At 38.9% G+C, this 18,362-nt stretch overlaps 1 protein-coding gene across 6 annotated transcripts in view; it reads right to left on the bottom strand.

Annotated features, from left to right (window-relative positions):
• Window positions 1–3,379: 3,379 nt before the first annotated feature.
• LOC130072985 (disks large homolog 3-like) overlaps window positions 3,380–18,362 on the bottom strand; it is an 88,345-nt gene continuing 73,362 nt past the window's right edge. For all 6 annotated transcript variants that reach the window (XM_056238335.1, XM_056238340.1, XM_056238336.1 and 3 more), the window contains 3 exons: window positions 11,757–11,913; window positions 11,013–11,115; window positions 3,380–3,558 (listed from right to left, as the gene is read on the bottom strand). In XM_056238335.1, the coding sequence (XP_056094310.1) occupies window positions 3,395–3,558; window positions 11,013–11,115; window positions 11,757–11,913 (424 nt within the window). In that variant the 3' untranslated portion in view covers window positions 3,380–3,394. The remainder of the gene's footprint in view (window positions 3,559–11,012; window positions 11,116–11,756; window positions 11,914–18,362) is intronic.

Raw genomic sequence — 18,362 nt, 5'->3', positions numbered from 1 at the left:
TTTGTGTTGTGGCGGGTAAACTCGCTTCACCTACCGGCCACCGTGGCGGGTAAATAAAAATAGCATACTGTTTCACCCGGACGGCGGACACTTTTAGAGGAGGCACACCTTCAAACAAAATGTGCCGTTACATCGCAGGCGTAGAGGTCTGCAGAGAAAACATCATGGTGCGTTCACACCAGACGAGAATAGAGCGTCTGGCGCGAGTGATTTCATTGTTAAGTCAATGCAAAGACGCGTTACGCGCGTAAAAAATTCCTGCGGCGCGAATGAGGTGTAGAACGCGCCGTGGTAGATGCGAATACGCCTCATTCGCGCGGCAAGTTCGAGCGTCTGACTCGTTCCGCGCGCATGATTTTATTGAGTGCTTTTGTGCATTCACGCGTTTGACGCGAATTCGCGTCTGCCGCCCGAGTTGAAAAATCTGAACTTTAGCATCAATTCGCGCCGCGTTAACCAATCAGGAGCCTAGCTGCTGTCACGTGGTGAAGTATCTGGATGCTTCAATAAATTATTTTGTACTAAATGCCTGATGTGGTTCTAATGCACAACAAAGCAAATATTGTATCACATAAAACTTGATTTCAATATATGAGACATATTCATTTTGTATTGAATGCTATTTATTCCATTTCATATCTAGATTATATTAAATATTATTCTAATGTAAAGGCAACCAACATACTATAGCTCATAAATCCATGTCTGGAGAGTGTTGTGTGAGAGAGAAAAAAATTACAGGACAGGTTAATTACTTTTGGAGGCTGGCTCAATTTATCATCAAAACAAAAATAAATGACAGATTAGGTGGATGAGGCCGAGGGTGAGAGAAAGAGAAAATGTCAGTATTTCATTGAGACTTGAGATTAAATGAACTGCTTAAGTATTCTTGTAGTATTAATTTTCACATGCAGTTACACATTGTCGGTTAAAAACAAGAAAGTGGCTGGTAAAAACATTGAGTGGCTGGTAGATTTTGAAATCCACCAGCCACAGTGGCCGGTGGACAAAAAAGTTAATTTCCATCCCTGAAATGTACTGCTACAAAAGTGCAATAACATGTGGTTTGCAAAAACTTTAAACAAATAAGGTGCTTTTATACCAGCAGTATTCCCTTTACACAGTATAAAATATTTCTTGTAAATCTCACCTTAAACATTAATGTAATCAAATCAAATATTTAAACAAAGCTATTTGCCACTGCCAGGGCATTACCTTTTATCTAGCTTGTTAAAAGAGTCCAGTTTTCTTCTTGTTGTTTTTTTCTGAACAGGTATCTTGTATCAGGGAGCAGCAGAAACAGTCTATGTAGTCAAAGGGTCATGATCACTACTACAGAAATAAGTCGACCAACGTTACTTCTCTGATAGCAGCTTAGGTTTGGTCATGGCATGCCATGGTTTCCCATGTAAGATTACATTAAACAGAGGTAAAGCCAATTTATACTTCTGCGTCGAACTCACGCCGTAGCTGTGTAGCGCGCGTACCCTGACGTGCATCTCTCCAAAAATGTAACGTCAATAGGCTTTATGCACAGCTTCACTACTTCCTGAACTTCAGTCAGCCCTTTGTTTCCTGTCTGTCATTATTGGACAAACTGATTAATCCAGGTGTGCCTGATTATTGTTACTGAGGCCAGGCACACCTGGATTAATCAGTTTGTCCAATAATGACAGACAGGAAACAAAGGGCTGGCTGAAGTTCAGGAAGTAGTGAAGCTGTGGCATAAAGCCAATTCTACGCGTACCGCAAGCGCTGTGATTGCTAGAACCGCTCCCCGGGTTTCACACTCTCCCTCTGCATGTGTAATTGCGCGTCAACGCGGACAACGACCAGATATATAAATGAAAACCAACGCGTGGTCTATAGCGTAGAGGCTTCGGCGTAGGTCCGACGCAGAAGTATAAATCAGCCTAGAGTGAGGTGAAGTGGTCGAGCACAGGTGCAGCGACAAGCGGGTGCGTTCCTGTGAAACTGTTGCGGTCATGCTCGCCTCACGCACGCGCCCGCGCGTTGCCGAAGTTGAATTGTCTAACTTTTTGTACACGACGCGCAGCACAAATCATTGGAAGAGAGACTGATCCTCGGCTCGCTGTTTGTGAGTTTCCAGAATCTAAATAGTTATCAGGACATCAACAGGAGGGAATTCACATGGCAGAGCATCCCCGCTAAACTAAACGCAGGCCTATCAGGTAAAGTTATGTATAATTTTAATTTAAGTTAAGAAGGCTACAGCTGCGTAGCGCACAGAAGCCGTTGCCATGGTTACTATCCATAGAGCGCCTGTCATTCACTCGCGGAGCGCTGTCTCCCTTTCTGTTCACCTGAGAGAACCTGCCAAAGCCTCTCCACTGCTTGTTTGGGTGGGTTATTTGCTGGCTGACCAACATCCCACCCCTCCTGTGATCATGGTTTGACTGTAGGCCTATGTGTATTCAGAGCCAGTGAGCATAATAACGCGTTAACTTGCCCAGCACTAATATATATATATATATACCTTATTAGTATGTGTCGTGCATTTGATAGGAAATTACCAATGTGTATATTGCTTGGATTTCACCGTTCATTTCGGCCGTAATCTGCCGAACTAATCTGATGAGTCATCACTAGACACGCGAGTGTTTTGCTCCGATAAAGCGCTCCGTGTTTGTTTACAGCATTGTATTATGTTGTGTACTACTGTATTTTCGTTATTTCATGCGTTTAATATTGACATTTAAGTGGAATATTATTGTAAATTATTTCTCTTTATTCCCTTCTGTAGACCATATACAAACACAGATGCATACCCCAGATGCATATTCAAGATTGTAAATAAATGTCTCATTATCAAGAATCTCTTCTCCACTCCTGAATTCTCTAATCGGAATCTGATCCATATTTGGCCGCCTCAATCAGCTGAACTTTCAATTGTAGTGGGACTTCGCTACAACTGTATATTTTTGATATATTGAAGTGCTTGGGACATGGCTTTTAATGATGAGACTTGATTTTGTAATCAGACTCTCAAAAATTATATTAATTTAGATTTATCGGCCAATATATCGGTTATCGGCTTTCAAGTATAAATAATAATCGGCCCAAATTTTCCTATTGGCGCATGATGCATCCCTAACAATAACATTATAAGATATTGTACTACAAAAAAAGATTGCACTTCTTTTCACTGCTTAAAGTCTCACTGCAAACAAAATGCATGTTGATGACAAATATATAATGTATAAATAAACACTTTTTAGAAATAAATGCTGCATTATTGGAATTAAATGCAAGACAGCTGATACTCAAGTTCAAACATGTCTTAATTATTTGAACTAGAATCTAATTGGCTACTATGGCTGTTTGATCGAAATGAAGGTTCCTCTGATTGAAAAAGCACTTTCACACAAATATGTCAAATATCAGTACAACTGAATGAAGGAATCGGAGGATGAAGAAGATACCTGACGTAGAGGGAGCGTTTCTCACTGGTGCGGAGGGAGCCGGAGCCAGAGCTCATGCTGCTGTTCATCATTTGCTCCCTCAAGTCGTGGATCTTGGACTCAAAACGACTGTATTCTGGAAAGAGACAAGGCACACAATCCATCAGCAACACCTATATTTACAGTGATATTCCGGGCTTTGCTCCAGGTTTTATGAGTGGAAGTGCTTGTAGAGCAGGGCAGAGAAGGAAAGCTCAGCAGCTTATTGAGAACTGATTAATGACCCGGAGAACAGATGGATATTAATCATGTATCTGCATGAGCTACGCTAATATCTCCTGCCAGATAATTAATTATGCATATTAATTAAGTAGAACATGCACTATTCAGTATAACGGAATGAAAACCTCCAACAAACGTCGGACCGTAATAATTTTTCATAGTGAACAAGGGTTTAGTTTCTGAAGCAGCACTGAAGCATGATGGCTGATTGTACGGAGGCCTTTTCATTAAACATGCACACCTCAGCTGCAGTGTGGTCGGGCAACTCGCAAGCTTAGCAACTGAATCACACGGACATGTAAACAGCGAAATGCATGGGCAAACAAGGATAACATAGCCGAGGAAAGACTATTGTTTTCTTAAGCACTGGGATGTACCTTGGAAGTCTAATATAGATCATCCATAACAAAGACTTTATGATTTTCAACTTGCTCCGTAACCGTGCATACGAGGATCAAAAGTCGACCTTCCAAAAAAACAGAACCTGAGGCAGGAATTTCAATTTCATGAGAACTTGAAAACTCATAACGGCACGGCAGTAACTCTAAATCTATATTAAGTCTAAAGCTCAATATAAAGCCGAAACTTGGACTTCAATGTCAGCAGAAACCGCGCCTGCAGGGAGCTCTTCTGTAAACGCCCTGTCTGTCACAAATGGGTTAACAACCTGCTGGAATGACAAGGCAAGGTAAAGTAACTTGACACCACCTGCCTGTAACCAGGGGAACACCTCAATGGAGAGGTGGGAGGAAACAGCTAGAAAAACTTGTTGAACAATTATAGTTATAGTTATAGACTAACGACACAGACAGCTGGGTCCTCTCAGCCTGTCAGACACACAGTTCCCAACATACAAAGGCTAATGCTAAAGCGCAAGGTCTTTGTTAAGTGTGACCCGTCACCTTAAGACCTGGGTAGAATCTGGGGCAGCTCTGCCTCACTTCCCTTCATTATGTGCAGGGCTTTTATTTTTGGGGAGTGGGGATTGGCTGCAGCCTGCCTCTTTGTCAATGCAGTTATATAATATTGCAGCCATGTGCTTTCAACGTGAAAGCATGCATAGGGGCTAGGTTATGGTTAGCACAGTGCTCTCAACAGGCATGCAGGTTAGTGCCATCAACAGAATTTATTTACTCCATCTTTTGATTTAATGAGCCATGTCATGATTCCTTGCAGAAAATAATCTTTATAATAATAATTTACAATATAAAAAATGCATAGGGCCTATTCATTTTGTAATTTGTATAAGATTACATTTAATAGTGTTATCAAATTATTATTATTTTTTATATTAACTTCAAAGGCAGGGTAGGTGATTTGTTCCAGAAACATTTTTTGTTATGCTGATTGAAAGTCTCTGCCTATCCTGAAAGCACTCACTAAGTTAAGTGGTCTAAGGCCGTGTGTCCACCAAAGCGTTTTTAGCCAGCTGAAAACGCTAGACGCTCTGCTGAAAACGCCTAGCTGTGGGCGCTTGAGAGCGTTTTGGCAGCACAGCGTTTTTTCCGTTGAGACGTTTCGTTGCTATGATACAGAATATCCTCAGCACAGTTTACTTGTAACTGATTTTGCAGATAATTTTTTTCATACTGAAAATTTATTTTTCATCCATTTTGTTCGGTTAGCTCTGCTGGTTAATGTCGTTGTACAGAAAGAATGTTGTGACAGTTGGTCGGTGTGGTATTAGTCCCGCCCCTCCTCCACTGTGATTGGACGGCTGGGTAAAAGTGACAGTGATGAGCGCTGCGTTTTATCCAAAGTTGAACATTTTTCAACTCTCGGCGACCAGTAAAAACGCCGAGCTCTCAGCGCTTCAGCATGAAAAAAACGCTCAGCGCCTCGTTACGCTCATGGCGTTCTAAAAACGCGGCGCTCCCATTGAAAACAATTGAAAACATACGCCAGGCGCGTGGAAAAACGCTTTGGTGGACACACGGCCTAAATGTATTTATACGTATATCATCTCTGGAAGGCGTAGGACCATAAAATGTTCATCCAATCATTCCTTTCGGTCCGATGTCCTATGATGTCCTACCTGCCTGTCAAAGTATGCATTTTCATACCTCCGCACACCCGCTTGCACAGACATCACACGTCACCACCAAGCGTGCCACACAAGCCCTGAAAAGTGAAGCCAAAACGTCTCGATCACCCCCCGGTGGCTGGTCCTAGGTCATAAACCCCGCCTCCCCATGTTATTTAACGGCACGTGAGACCAACTAAACAATTAAATTACACTTCAAATATTGTTTTTCCAAAGATGGTTTCTGTCATTTACTGTAGTTTTTATCACGCTGATGTAATTTCAAGTGTTTGTTTTTAAAATAAGTTTGTTTTTAGTTAGTTACTTGATGCGGTGGTGGTGACGTCATGATTGACAGCTGTGATTGACAGGTTCTCTGAGTGAAGTAGTCACTGAAGCACCAACAGACTTTTCTTCAGGATCTTCGGAGGACTGAGGAGATTGGAGCTTTAAATTTAATATCTAAATTTCTATAATTAATTTTTTTTTAAAGTGCAGGAGCGTGTGCTTGCGATTGATTCTGCGAGAGTGAGGGCGGGGCCTTGATTTCACGGCTCTACTTCCTGCTCACTACTGCGCATGTCTGGTCCCGAAATCGCTACTGTGCAGACTCAAGTTCCAAGATGTCAGCGCTATATCGAGATACTGGCGGCTTCACTTCTGACCAATGGAAGAGAGCGAAGGGGCGTCGTCCATCTTTTTTTACAGTCTATGGTCACCACCGCATTTCATGCTATGCAGAGTTAGACAGATGTTGGTTACAGAGCACCGCAAACAAACAGCTGCCACCTTTTACAGATCCCCCAGAACCAAACCAACGAGCTTATGCTGCGTTCACGCCATAACTACCCGTAATTTGGAAGAGATGGAAACCAGTGATGTTATACTTCGAGCGGTTTGTGACTAGAATTTATGCGTTTCAATGGCAACACTATCAACGCCAAATTTAATATGCAGCAGTCAAATGATACAGGTCAGTGCTCTTTAAGTTGTTTATGTTCATTATTATTGTAATGTTATGTGCTTTGAGACATGAGGTAGTTTAACGCAGTCTCTCATGACGCTTTTGTTTGCTCTGGCTGATGTTCATGTGTTTTGGAGGAGTCATGGCTATGTTTGTAGAGTGATCTGAAGGGAGGGTGGGATCTTATACTTTCAAAACTAGCTCGCTTTTGGTAGCCTCTCCAAAAGATATCTACCCAACCTTTAAGTGAGTGTTAGATGACAGCAAAGGTAATCTAAATGTAATAGAAAATAAATGAAATATGGAGAAAAATACATGCACAACTAAACATCTACTATCGGTTGAACAACAATACTCATAATACTCATTAATAAAAATCTTATTATCAGCCCGTAGTCAATATGGCACAGATATAGTGTACTGTACTGTACATTCCTAAAAAACAGAAAAATACAACTATGGATTTATATTAAAATTGGTCCAAAAAATAAGTAAACAGTCTCCTGAAACATTTGTTTTTTCAGGCCAAAAACATTTTAAAAAGTTAATGCGAGTGCAAATGTTGTAAATGTTTCACAGAATGGGAGGCTGTGTGACTTTTGTAGGGTTTTTTCCTTTTGGTGTCCAGATGGGTTTTTTTTTTTAAACTAAGGTATTCTCTAATGTTTCTTTGTTTTTGTTTTCTACATGGAACTATAACAGCTAAATCACAAACACTATGCAGTTGCTAAGATGCTCAACGTGTTCACTGAGTACATTGATATGCGTTCGCTAGGGTGTTCCATGTCTAATCTCTTAAAGTGATGATACATAGGGCAACTTTTTGGGCAATGTTGCCGTAAACGGGCAACCAGATGAGACACAGGGCCCACGACCGATCTAAATTATCCAGATAGAAATGTATTTTTCAAAGGGAAAGTGCCCAAGCAACAATCACTCGGCAAGATTGCCCAGCAACATTGCTCAAATAGTTGTCCTGTGTATCATCACCTTTAGAAAAGTATCAGCACACCTCTCCATTCAAAATAAGTGATGATTAACTGGTTGTTTATTATAAGCCTTGTATATTACTAACTATGTCTTCCATAGTGATGCACCAAAATGAAAATCTTGTCAGATATATATATATATATATATATCTAGTGGGTTAAATAACTCAACAATATGCATCTTATATGAGATTGCAACATAAACATCTTACAACCTATATCTGCACAAAAAGATACGTGTTACGTGCTTGTCAGAATGTGTAACTCCTGTTGTGATCCACATTCGACCATATGAGTATCTATCTACACAAAAAAATTGTAGAAATCTGCCATTTCATTGTAAGATCATGTTTTGACATTGACGAAAAATACGTCAAAAAAGACAAAAATTACCGATGATATGCATTTGGAATATATAGATATTCCTTTTAATACAGACTTTAAAAATATACAACATGCCATTTAATTGTAAATGTGGAATGCAAGAACAAATAATAGAATGTGTTGTGAACATTTCTCCATGCTGGACACAAACACTTCACAGTTCAAGTTCAATCACTGCCCTCTAAGTTAATGTATGACATGAGGAGTTCAAATTTTAACAGAAGCCAGTCTACAACTAGACTGTCTCTTTCTTACACACACTCAAGTAAGAAGCCATAATGTCTCTCATAGTGCTGGTTCCCACTTAATTCAATGAGCTATTCTGGCACAAATTAATGTGTCACTTCTATTTCTATGTAGACGTAAAGGCCCTTGGGAGGGAGAGGCAGTCCATTTATACTTCAGGAGTGTCTGACTAAGGAGGAATATGGAGGAGAGCATGCCGAAACAGATAACTTACACTGCAACATTCCTGTCATTTCTCACATAGACACCAAAGAATGAACTATGCATTGACATACTACATTTTACAAGTAAAAATGACTGTTAGTGCACTACAAATCTTTTCAATGACAATAATTGATTCCCTATCCTTCCTCTGTGCCAGTCAAATGTGTCCACGTCTTCCGTTTAGTGTTCCCAGCTAGTTAACACCATCTTTGACTTTGACTCATGATATTCTTGGTCTAGGGAAATTATTTGACATGTGTCAAATCATTAGCAGAAGCAGCAACACATTTAATATGAATTAAATGAAACTATTTCACAAAGTTATCCTGTTGTAGTTTCCACTGAACGACAAAATGACAGTAATGTTTAAGATTTTTTAGACAAACTGACTTCCTGAATGAGCCCTTCCCAGCACCTGTCCTGAGCTCTGAAGGAAGCTCCATATAATAAAGCATTAAACAAACATGACGGAGAAGCGTCAGGACTCAAAGTGCAAAATATCCCGGATCATTTTGACAACTGAAGTTCAGTTCAAAGGTGAACTACCCTACCCTTCATACAAAATGAAAATACCATTTTGCTTATGGTAATGTCCATGGTAATGTGTAATGTGGAAGCACTAAATATCATGCTGCTGTGTTTTGTCTTGTTTACAGATTCAATATAAAAACATCTCACGAAATCCTCGAGCAAACAGTTTACCTGTGTCGCGCAGCAACACAAACAGTCACTGACAAAACACACAAGGCTAGAAACAATATTCATGACGTCGGCCCAACGGCTGAGCAACTTAATAAGTTGGTTTTCATGATTAATCTTTCAACGTAATACACAAGGGTTGAACATGCAACTCGAGCTAACAGAAATCCATCGTGGACACCGACCCTTTCCTTTTCAGCACATCATAATAAAGGATATAAAGCAGTTATATAGACAATTTAACGTACATTTACATCCCATTGATAGTTTTCGCCTACTTTTTACACAGCTCTTTCCAGTAACTTAAATGTTGAATATGAGTTGAGTTGAGGTGATCTTACCCGGCGACGGCGGCTAAAGCGCTGTGTTCAGCTCAACCTCTTGTTGTCCAACTCACTCGAAAAAACATTTTAGGTAAGGGAAAAAACAAGTCAAACAATAAAGAATGCTTCACAGTAGCGCAAGGAGGAAAATACGGTTTTCTTTTGTTTCAAATCGACACGAAATGTAAATAAATAGTAACGTTAAAGAGTTTAGTGAAACTGTTTCGGTCTGTCCTGCGATTTGCTCCTCCCATTCCAATAGCGGCACCTTCTTCTTTAAAACTTTGTCTCATTCGCGCTCGAGACGCGGGGTTTCTATCCGTCTCGCTCACGCGACCATCGCGCGCTTATTCCATATCTCCTGTCAGACAGACTTTCATAGTGATCCAGCAGATGAAAGCTAACCCTGCGCCAAAAAATAAGCTTTCAAACAGTAAAGTCAAGCGCTTCCTCCACTCCGTGGTTTTCAGTCCATTTAGTTCTTTCCCCCCTTTTTTCCTCTCAGGTTGATCCCTCCCACTTCTGGCACAGTTTCATCCCAGTGCTTTCATTCACGAGTGAACTTTTGTTTGGAAGCCAGACTCATTTATGCGAATCGGTTCTTTTGAACAATTCGCTTCAAATAACCTGATTCTATAACGCCATCGAATGGTGCTGGACACACGGTGAAGCACATTGAATGATATAAACGTTCCGATCAAGCCACATACCCCTTTCCGATTAGTTCCGCTAATAAAGACGTGTATTGTAATTTCATAAATCACAGTTCAATTTGTTGCAGCCATGATTCCTCTAATAAAAATCCTTATTATTACCTAACTACTATTTGCTGCAATTAATTGTTGACACTGGCATTGTGAACCGGTTCAAGTGATTCTTTAAACTCCAACTAAAAAAAATCGTTCCAGTGAATTCAGTAAAACTACAGATGCAGTCGGACTGCTTCTCCATGCATAGTTTTGAATAGCCTACAGCTTTATTATTATTGAACGCTTAACTTAGCATAGTAGCCTAAGTCAAAAATAAAGGTCTGCCCACCTTAATTCAACAAAAGCTACAAAAACGATCAGTCACTGAATGTCCTCATTTGCAAATAAGGATTCTTTCTCATAAAACTAGGTGAGGCTAAGTTCACCTTTCTTAAAGGAATATACAGTACAGTAGTACTGTATGCCACTGTGATGGAGTGATTACAGAAACAGGCAAGACACAACAGGCACAACACATGGGTGTGTGAAGAAAGCAAGAGCAGTTGGGGTCTTGATGCAATAATCCCACATAATGGTGATCTTTTCTTAGAAACACAGTTTTGATCTATTTTAATTTATTTATTTATTGCTCTTAAATAAACAAGACCCTACAAAAAAGCTAACTTGAATAAGATCAAATCTATTCTCATTGTTAATCTCATTCATTGTCCTATAAGGAGCACAATTTATTTTGCAGTGACAAACATCATAAAAAGAGCCACTCTACCTTCTGGTCTGTACTGGGCAATGATGGTCACCGTCTGTCCAGCCCTCTTCAGTGCAGCAGCAGCCTGCTCATGGGTAGCATTGCGCAGGTTTACACCATTCACCTGGGACAATACCATGGTAACAGATTAAAGCAACAACCCCCACACTCATGCAAATCGCATGATGAAATATTAGCTCTAAGACTTCATGCCAATTTAGAGAGGAGACTGTATTAGAAATCATGAAAAAATCCATTCCTCTTCCATTCCATTTAATATACACTACCGAATTTTATTCAGCAAGGATGCATTATATTGATCGAAAGTGACAGTAAAGACATTTATAATGTTACAAAAGATTTCTATTTCAAATAAATGCAGTTTTTTTTTAACTTTCTATTCATCAAAGAATCCTGAAAAACAAGTTTTTTGGTATTCACAAAAATATAAAAATATTTTATGAGCAATCATGTGACACTGAAATCTGGAGTAATGATGCTGAACAACAACTTTGACAAAACAAGAATAACTTACATTTAAAAATATATTCAAATACAAAACAGTTATTTTAAGTTGTAATAATATGTCAAAATATTATGTTTTTTTACTGTATTTATAAATGCCGTCTATGTGAGCATAAGACTTCTTTCAAAAACAAAAAAAAGTATAAAATATTACTGACCCCAAACTTTTGAATGGTAGTATATATTTTAATGCTGTTAATCCTTACTATTTCTACTTGAGTGTCACAGACAGTTACTGACCGACAGGATGCGGTCTCCTCTCCTCAGCTCTCCACTCAGGTCGGCTGGCCCCCCTGCCAAGATGAAAGACACGAAGATGCCCTCTCCGTCCTCCCCGCCCACAATGTTGAATCCCAAACCTGTGGAACCCTTGTGCAGTAGGATCTTCCGCGGCTCCCTGCCAAGCAGAACCACAGTGTCAAGGATCAGTATGGTCTCGGATCACCACAGCAGCAGGGAGGGGACGGAAGACAGACATATATGTGCAAAACAATAAAAAAATAAAAATATAATATATATATATATATATATATATATATATATATATATATATATATAGTGCAACAACCACATTAAGACATTTAGGAGTGGGATGGATTTCATTAATCCCAGACTGCATCAAGAAAAAAAGAGAATTCATAGGGTGTTTCAGTCTAGCAAGAAGGTAAATTATTATTTTGCATTTCGTTTTCCTCCTGTCATTTACAGAGAGAGGAAATCGAGAAGAACAGATCCATGAGAAAACACAACACTCTAGTCACGACTAGAGGAGACTGGCAAACTTTCATCCACAACAAAGCTAAACAACAAGTGTTCCAGATCTGTTCCAGAAATGAGCGCTAACACATACACACCAATAACTAACACACTTTCCCACACAGGCACAAAACGCATTCACACATCGAGCTCATTCCTCCCTTGTGCAGGACTGCGGCACTTTTTTAGCAGCCGTGATTCATCTGCAGGCAGAGAGGCATTCCAGACTGCCCAGAGCTGGCACACCAGCGAGACTCGACTACATTCAGGGGCTGTCAAAAACCCTTTCCGAATGTACTGCAGAATAACACACCATAATCAGTTCCCAAAAATGCAACACACATCAACATTTGTAGTGACAGCTCCCTGCTTTCAGCAGGGCAGTACGCATGTTTCTCAGAATTCTGCAGAACTCGGCTAGCTCTCGACATGAGCCATTCCATCTCGACTGCCCATGGTGCAGCTTTATGACGCTGAAAACAGCACTTTTATGTGACCGGACAAGTTGTGCTAAGTGTTTGGTCCATATATGAAACACGTAATTACACAAACAGACTGTGGTGTACTTTGTGTGATCTACTGGTGTACTGGAGTGTGAATCAATTTACTGAGAACCTTATGTCCATAAATTTGATGCAAGTGGTAAACAGTTTTTTTTATCAAATTTTTAACCTCTGTTTATTACATGACACACAGTAAAACCATGACCTGGACAACAGTTCCCTGTTTTCTGTCGCTTAATGGGTGTCTTGTACACAACATTATTTATTAGTTCCTCTCTTTTGCAGTCTATTCTGCTCTAAGTGACAAATTGCAAAAGCTCACACACACTCATTTTGAACATGTATGCTTAACAATTGTGGTTGATTAATCTCTTAAAACTCTATAGATATACCAGACAGGGTTGTGCATAATTAAGAATTGAAAAATGTGTTCCCTTTTATTTCAAGAAGTTGAATTTCCACAGAAAGTTTAATTGAAATGACCGGATTAATTGCAATTCAAAGATATTCAACATAGACAATATGGTTCTGGGAAATGAACTGTTCTACCAACCTGGTCAGGGCTTCAAACCCTGACCACATTCAAACATTTATGCTTTTTTGTCTTCACAAACATTGCTTTTCCTTTTGAGTTTTAATTCATTTAATTAATTCTACTTTTTTTATTTGTTCAAATTGCAATTCCACAACCTGTTTGCTAATTTAAATTAAATTAAATTCATTTCTGAATGGCACCCTGATATCAAATCCTTTGTTGGTTAAACATTACGATCAGTTTGATGATAATCAGAAGTATTAAAATAAATGAAAACAGAAGCATATGAAAATTACTTTGTTAATTTAATTAATTAAAGGCAATTACTTTTAATGCCAAGGTCAAACACTTATTAGATCTGGAGAAAATACAGTTTTGTTCTAAATCAAGTCAATATATGGTGATTTTGAAAAAGATCAATGGGAGATTAGTACTAGGAATTTATTTAAAATATAGATTTTATTAAAATAGTACCAAAGCAAATTAAAGAAACGAACAGCAAATGTTGCTATTGCATAGCTATACAATTCATGGTGCCCTTGCACACGAAAAGATAAAGCAGTTATCAGATGCCAGCAGTCACTCACTCACTCAAACCATTACCTGGACCTACTGTACCTGTTCATGAGGGTGATGCTTGTCCTACCTCGTCTCTCTACATTGACTTTTACCATTGGCAATGAAGACGAGATGTTAACTGTGAACATGGTGCCTGCCGCTAGCTACCAGGCAGGGATATGAAGAATATTTTCCCCAGGACTCTGTATCTCGCTCCAGACAGGCTGTGAAGTGCCATATGTGTATATGTGTGCTTTGTCAAAGTGAAAGGGGAGTGATGGGAAACAGCACCACATCGCCTGTCGCGCGTCACCTCTGCAGGAACAGAGAAAGACTTAACTCTTACCCAGCCACATGAACTGCTGTCCACCACAATAACACATCCTCGATTTTGATTTTATCGATTATAAATTGATTGGATCATGAAAAGTGGCCGCGATAATACAGTAGATGTATTTGAATGTAAAACAATGGCTAAGTAGCTATTTCATTGGCTAAAATTATGCAATAGCCCACGTGGCCTAAGTGATGTCAGGGGACAAGGAAAGTTGTTTCCGAGGAAGAGGAAATTACTACAGTTTAATTAAAGATTTATGCTTTTTTTTGTCTTCACAAACATTGCTTTTTCTTTTCAGTTTTAATTCATTTAATTAATTCTACTTTTTTAATTTGTTCAAATTGCAATTCCACATCTATATGGCTTTCATGGCTACTGTGGGCTGCTCTGTCTTCCTCTTTCTCTGAATGCTTTCAAAGCTCTGGTTGAAAACCACCAATCTCTTCCTCAGAACACACTTCTTCAGTCTCATTTGACTTCACGCCAAGAGACGTTCAAGATATTTCCAGCCTCTCCAAGCAGCTAAGAATAAACCAAGTGTGTCAACAGTTTACAATCAGGTGCGTCACTGAGTAAAGCTGCCAAAAAGTACCAGCTTCAATTATATTCTATACTGCATTATTTGCACAGTATAAACTAAAATTAATGACAAATGAGTGACTAGACTTATCGTGTTGCTTTATTGACAATTATGTTAAGATTTAGATTCTGAATTGTCAATTGTACTGGGAAATACAAGCAGTTACTCAATGGGGTGTACATCTGATTTTGATTCTTCAGTCCTTTAGTGTTGACATGATGCACACTTGTTTATACACTACCGTTCAAAAGTTTGGGGTTGATACATTTTTTTTAAAATGTTTTTGAAACAAAGTCTCTTATGCTCACCAAGGCTGCATTCACTTTATAAAATATATTGCGACATTTTATTACAGTTTAAAATAGCTGTTTTCTATTGTAATATATTTCAAAATGTAATTTATTCTTGTGATGACAAAGCTGAATTTTCAGCATCATTACTCCAGTCTTCAGTGTCATGATACTTTAGAAATCATTCTAATATGCTGATTTGCTGCTCAAGAAACATTTCTTATTATTATCAATGTTGAAAACAGTTGTGCTGCTTAATATGTTAATGCAAACCATGATACATTTTCTTTCAGGATTCTTTCAAAAATAGAAAGATAAAAAGAACAGCATTTATTTGAAATAGAAATTTTTGGTAACATTATAAATGTTTTTACTGTCACTTTAGATCAATTAAATGCAAAGTATTAATATCTTCAAAAAAAAAAAAAAAAAAAAAAAAAAAATCTTACCGAACCCAAACATTAGAACTGTAGTTATATATTAAGGAGAGAACATTATGTGTTCAGCATGAAACTGGTGAATATTCCCATGCATGTTACCCCGCTTCACAAAAAATCTTGCCATAAAACCTTTTGCCCCTTGGTGAACATAATTCATGATTTTTCTATGTATTAAGTTTCAGTGGATATTTAATTTATATATCCTTTTTTAGTTTGAAACATCAACCATAACTAGATACATCTGCAATGCACAGCTTTTCAACACAAGTTACAAAATACTTAAATATATATATAATATTTATTATTATTCCCCCTACAGTTGTGTACGTGGCAGTCTGAATTACAAGTGACGTAATGCACTGAATGGAAAAACAAACTCCATGAGTCATGCAAGGAAGCCATTTTTGAAAACCATAATCAAACATGGTCACGAATGGCCTGAACTATTTAAAAGATTTGTGTGATTATACACATCTCTGTCTGGGTTTGTATCTAAAAGTGTGTCCATCATTTGTGAACCTGAGTGTGCGAGCAGATTGTCATTAGCCTGTTCGATTGGTGGCACGGCCGATTATGCAATCCGAAGGGTGGGTGGGAGATCTCTCCCGAATCTCCATAATGTATTCAGCTGGTAAAGAAGCCAGGGGGCCGTTAGTGTGTACTGGGTCAGATGGAGGGATCTAAATGTGTCTGTGACTGCCGTGCTAGTGTGGGGGAAGCACAGATGGGCAGAGGGCCTATCAGAGTCTCTCCTGTGACTCAGTCATATACACACACACACTGGCAGAGTCCTCCAGGAGTGAACTGTCACTGTACACCAACACAAAGTATATGTGCCTGTAAACAACTTTTATTAGCCTCTAGGGAGACCTCCAGGGTGATTGTGATAAGGTTCAGACTTACTTTGACAGCTTAGTTTGGGGACAGTGAAGTGCAAAGTGGGATAATATAACTCTATTTATGTACTTTGGTAGGTGTAGCCCTGTGTAGGTTTGTGTGTGTGTGTGTGTGTGTGTGTGTTTGGGCTACGTGTCAAAGGGAGTGTGTGTTCATGTCAGCACATTATAACAGACTGTCTATGTGTATCTATGTGTGTGATGGGCATTGGCACACACTGTGTGTGTGTGTGTGTGTGTGTGTGTGTGTGTGTGTGTGTGTGTGTGTGTGTGTGTGTGTGTGTGTGTGTGTGTGTGTGTGTGTGTGTGTGTGTGTGTGTGTGTGTGTGTGTGTGTGCTTGTGTGTGTGTGTTTGTGGCCTGCTTTCCCCCATTCAAATGAATCATGACAGCTTCAGGAATGTGCGCCACTACTCATTTGTAGTCTGACTGCAGAATCGACCTCTCGCTTCCCTATACATTTATGGTAAGAGCAGGTCCTACTGTTTATATTTACATAACTGCAACAGAAGCCAAAACATTCCTGTGTTGGAAGGTTCCATGAGTGTGTATTTATGTGTTTGGAGAATAATAAATCTTTGGGTGACCGCTCCAGTCTCTGTCACACCTATGCAATGCTAGTATACAAACTGATGAACATATACTACGGTATAAACATACATGTACAAGACTTCAAAAGGTGGGAGGTCAGTATTGTTAAACTACATACATGATCACACACACACACACACACACACACACACACACACACACACACACTTGTGGGCACCATGTGGAAGAATAGCTCTGTATACAAATTAAACAAAAACTCTTCATATTGTCTAATTTCTGAATAAAATGTGTGTGGTACTAGCACATGCAAAAGGGCAGGGCATTGCTATGCAGTTGCTAGAGTGTTTAGGTTGTCAGGATGTTGCTATGTGTTTGCTAGGATGTTGCTAGGGAGTTCTGGGTGATTGCTTACTGGCCAAAGGCAAACAAAATAGTTTCTGATGGTCTCTAGATATAGCTCCAGTCTTTCAATGTAAGTCTATGGATTCTACCTGCCGAACATTGTAAGTCCAACTTCTAATAGCACACACTCTTCAATAAACTGCACAAGGTATCATCATGTCATGATAATATGTTGACTAGTTATGTGCTAAAGGTTAATATGTAGAGTGAGGGTTATTGAAAAAGAATTGAAAAATTAGCCTTAGACTGTAGAGCCTGTACAGTGAGTATATGAAAATTAAGCAACAATCACTGACACATAGTGGTACATAAAGTAGATTATACCCATCCCAGACAGCCAGTCACAGTACATCACTCAGACTAAGACTGCTTCAGAGAGCACACAAAATACCAGGACATTATATGGGTTGGTAAAGGATGATGGCTTAGTTTTAAACTGTGAATTGGGGGGGGGGGGGGGGGGGGGTTTACAAATGGTAAAGCTTTAGCTTTACCATTTGGTAAAGCTAAAGCTAAAGGCTGCAGGCTTCTTCAGTATATTTTAACATAATTTTCAAAGTTTCAACAACAAAAAAGTCAAACAAAAGGAAAAAAAGAGAAGATGGCATCAGTATGGGATGATACATCAAACTTACAAAACATAATTAGTGGTATTATTTATCACCTTATTGTAGATTTACTAAATGGTTAACTATTATGAAATCAGCTTTACCGTTTTGATTAAAATGTCTTTAACTATTTACTGTAGGTTGTGCAAGATTCAAGTCCATTACGTAAATGAAAATTCTGCCATAATTTACTCACATGTATGACTTTTTTTTCTTTTTTTTGAAAATCATTTGGGTACAAACAACATTGGACACCATTTAATGTCTTTGTATGGAGACTTTCAAAAATACTTTTTATGTTTCATTCAGGTTTCAGATGACATGAGGCGAGTAAATGATGACAGAAATGTCAATATCCCTAAAACTATACCTAAACAGTCTGTCCTAAAC

Source organism: Rhinichthys klamathensis, unplaced genomic scaffold, assembly GCF_029890125.1.
Source record: "Rhinichthys klamathensis goyatoka isolate OS25496 unplaced genomic scaffold, OSU_Roscu_1.1 h1tg000520l_1, whole genome shotgun sequence".
Classification (NCBI taxonomy): Eukaryota; Metazoa; Chordata; class Actinopteri; order Cypriniformes; family Leuciscidae; genus Rhinichthys; species Rhinichthys klamathensis.
Note: the sequence above shows the minus strand (reverse complement) of the source record. Positions and strands in the feature narration are given on the sequence as shown.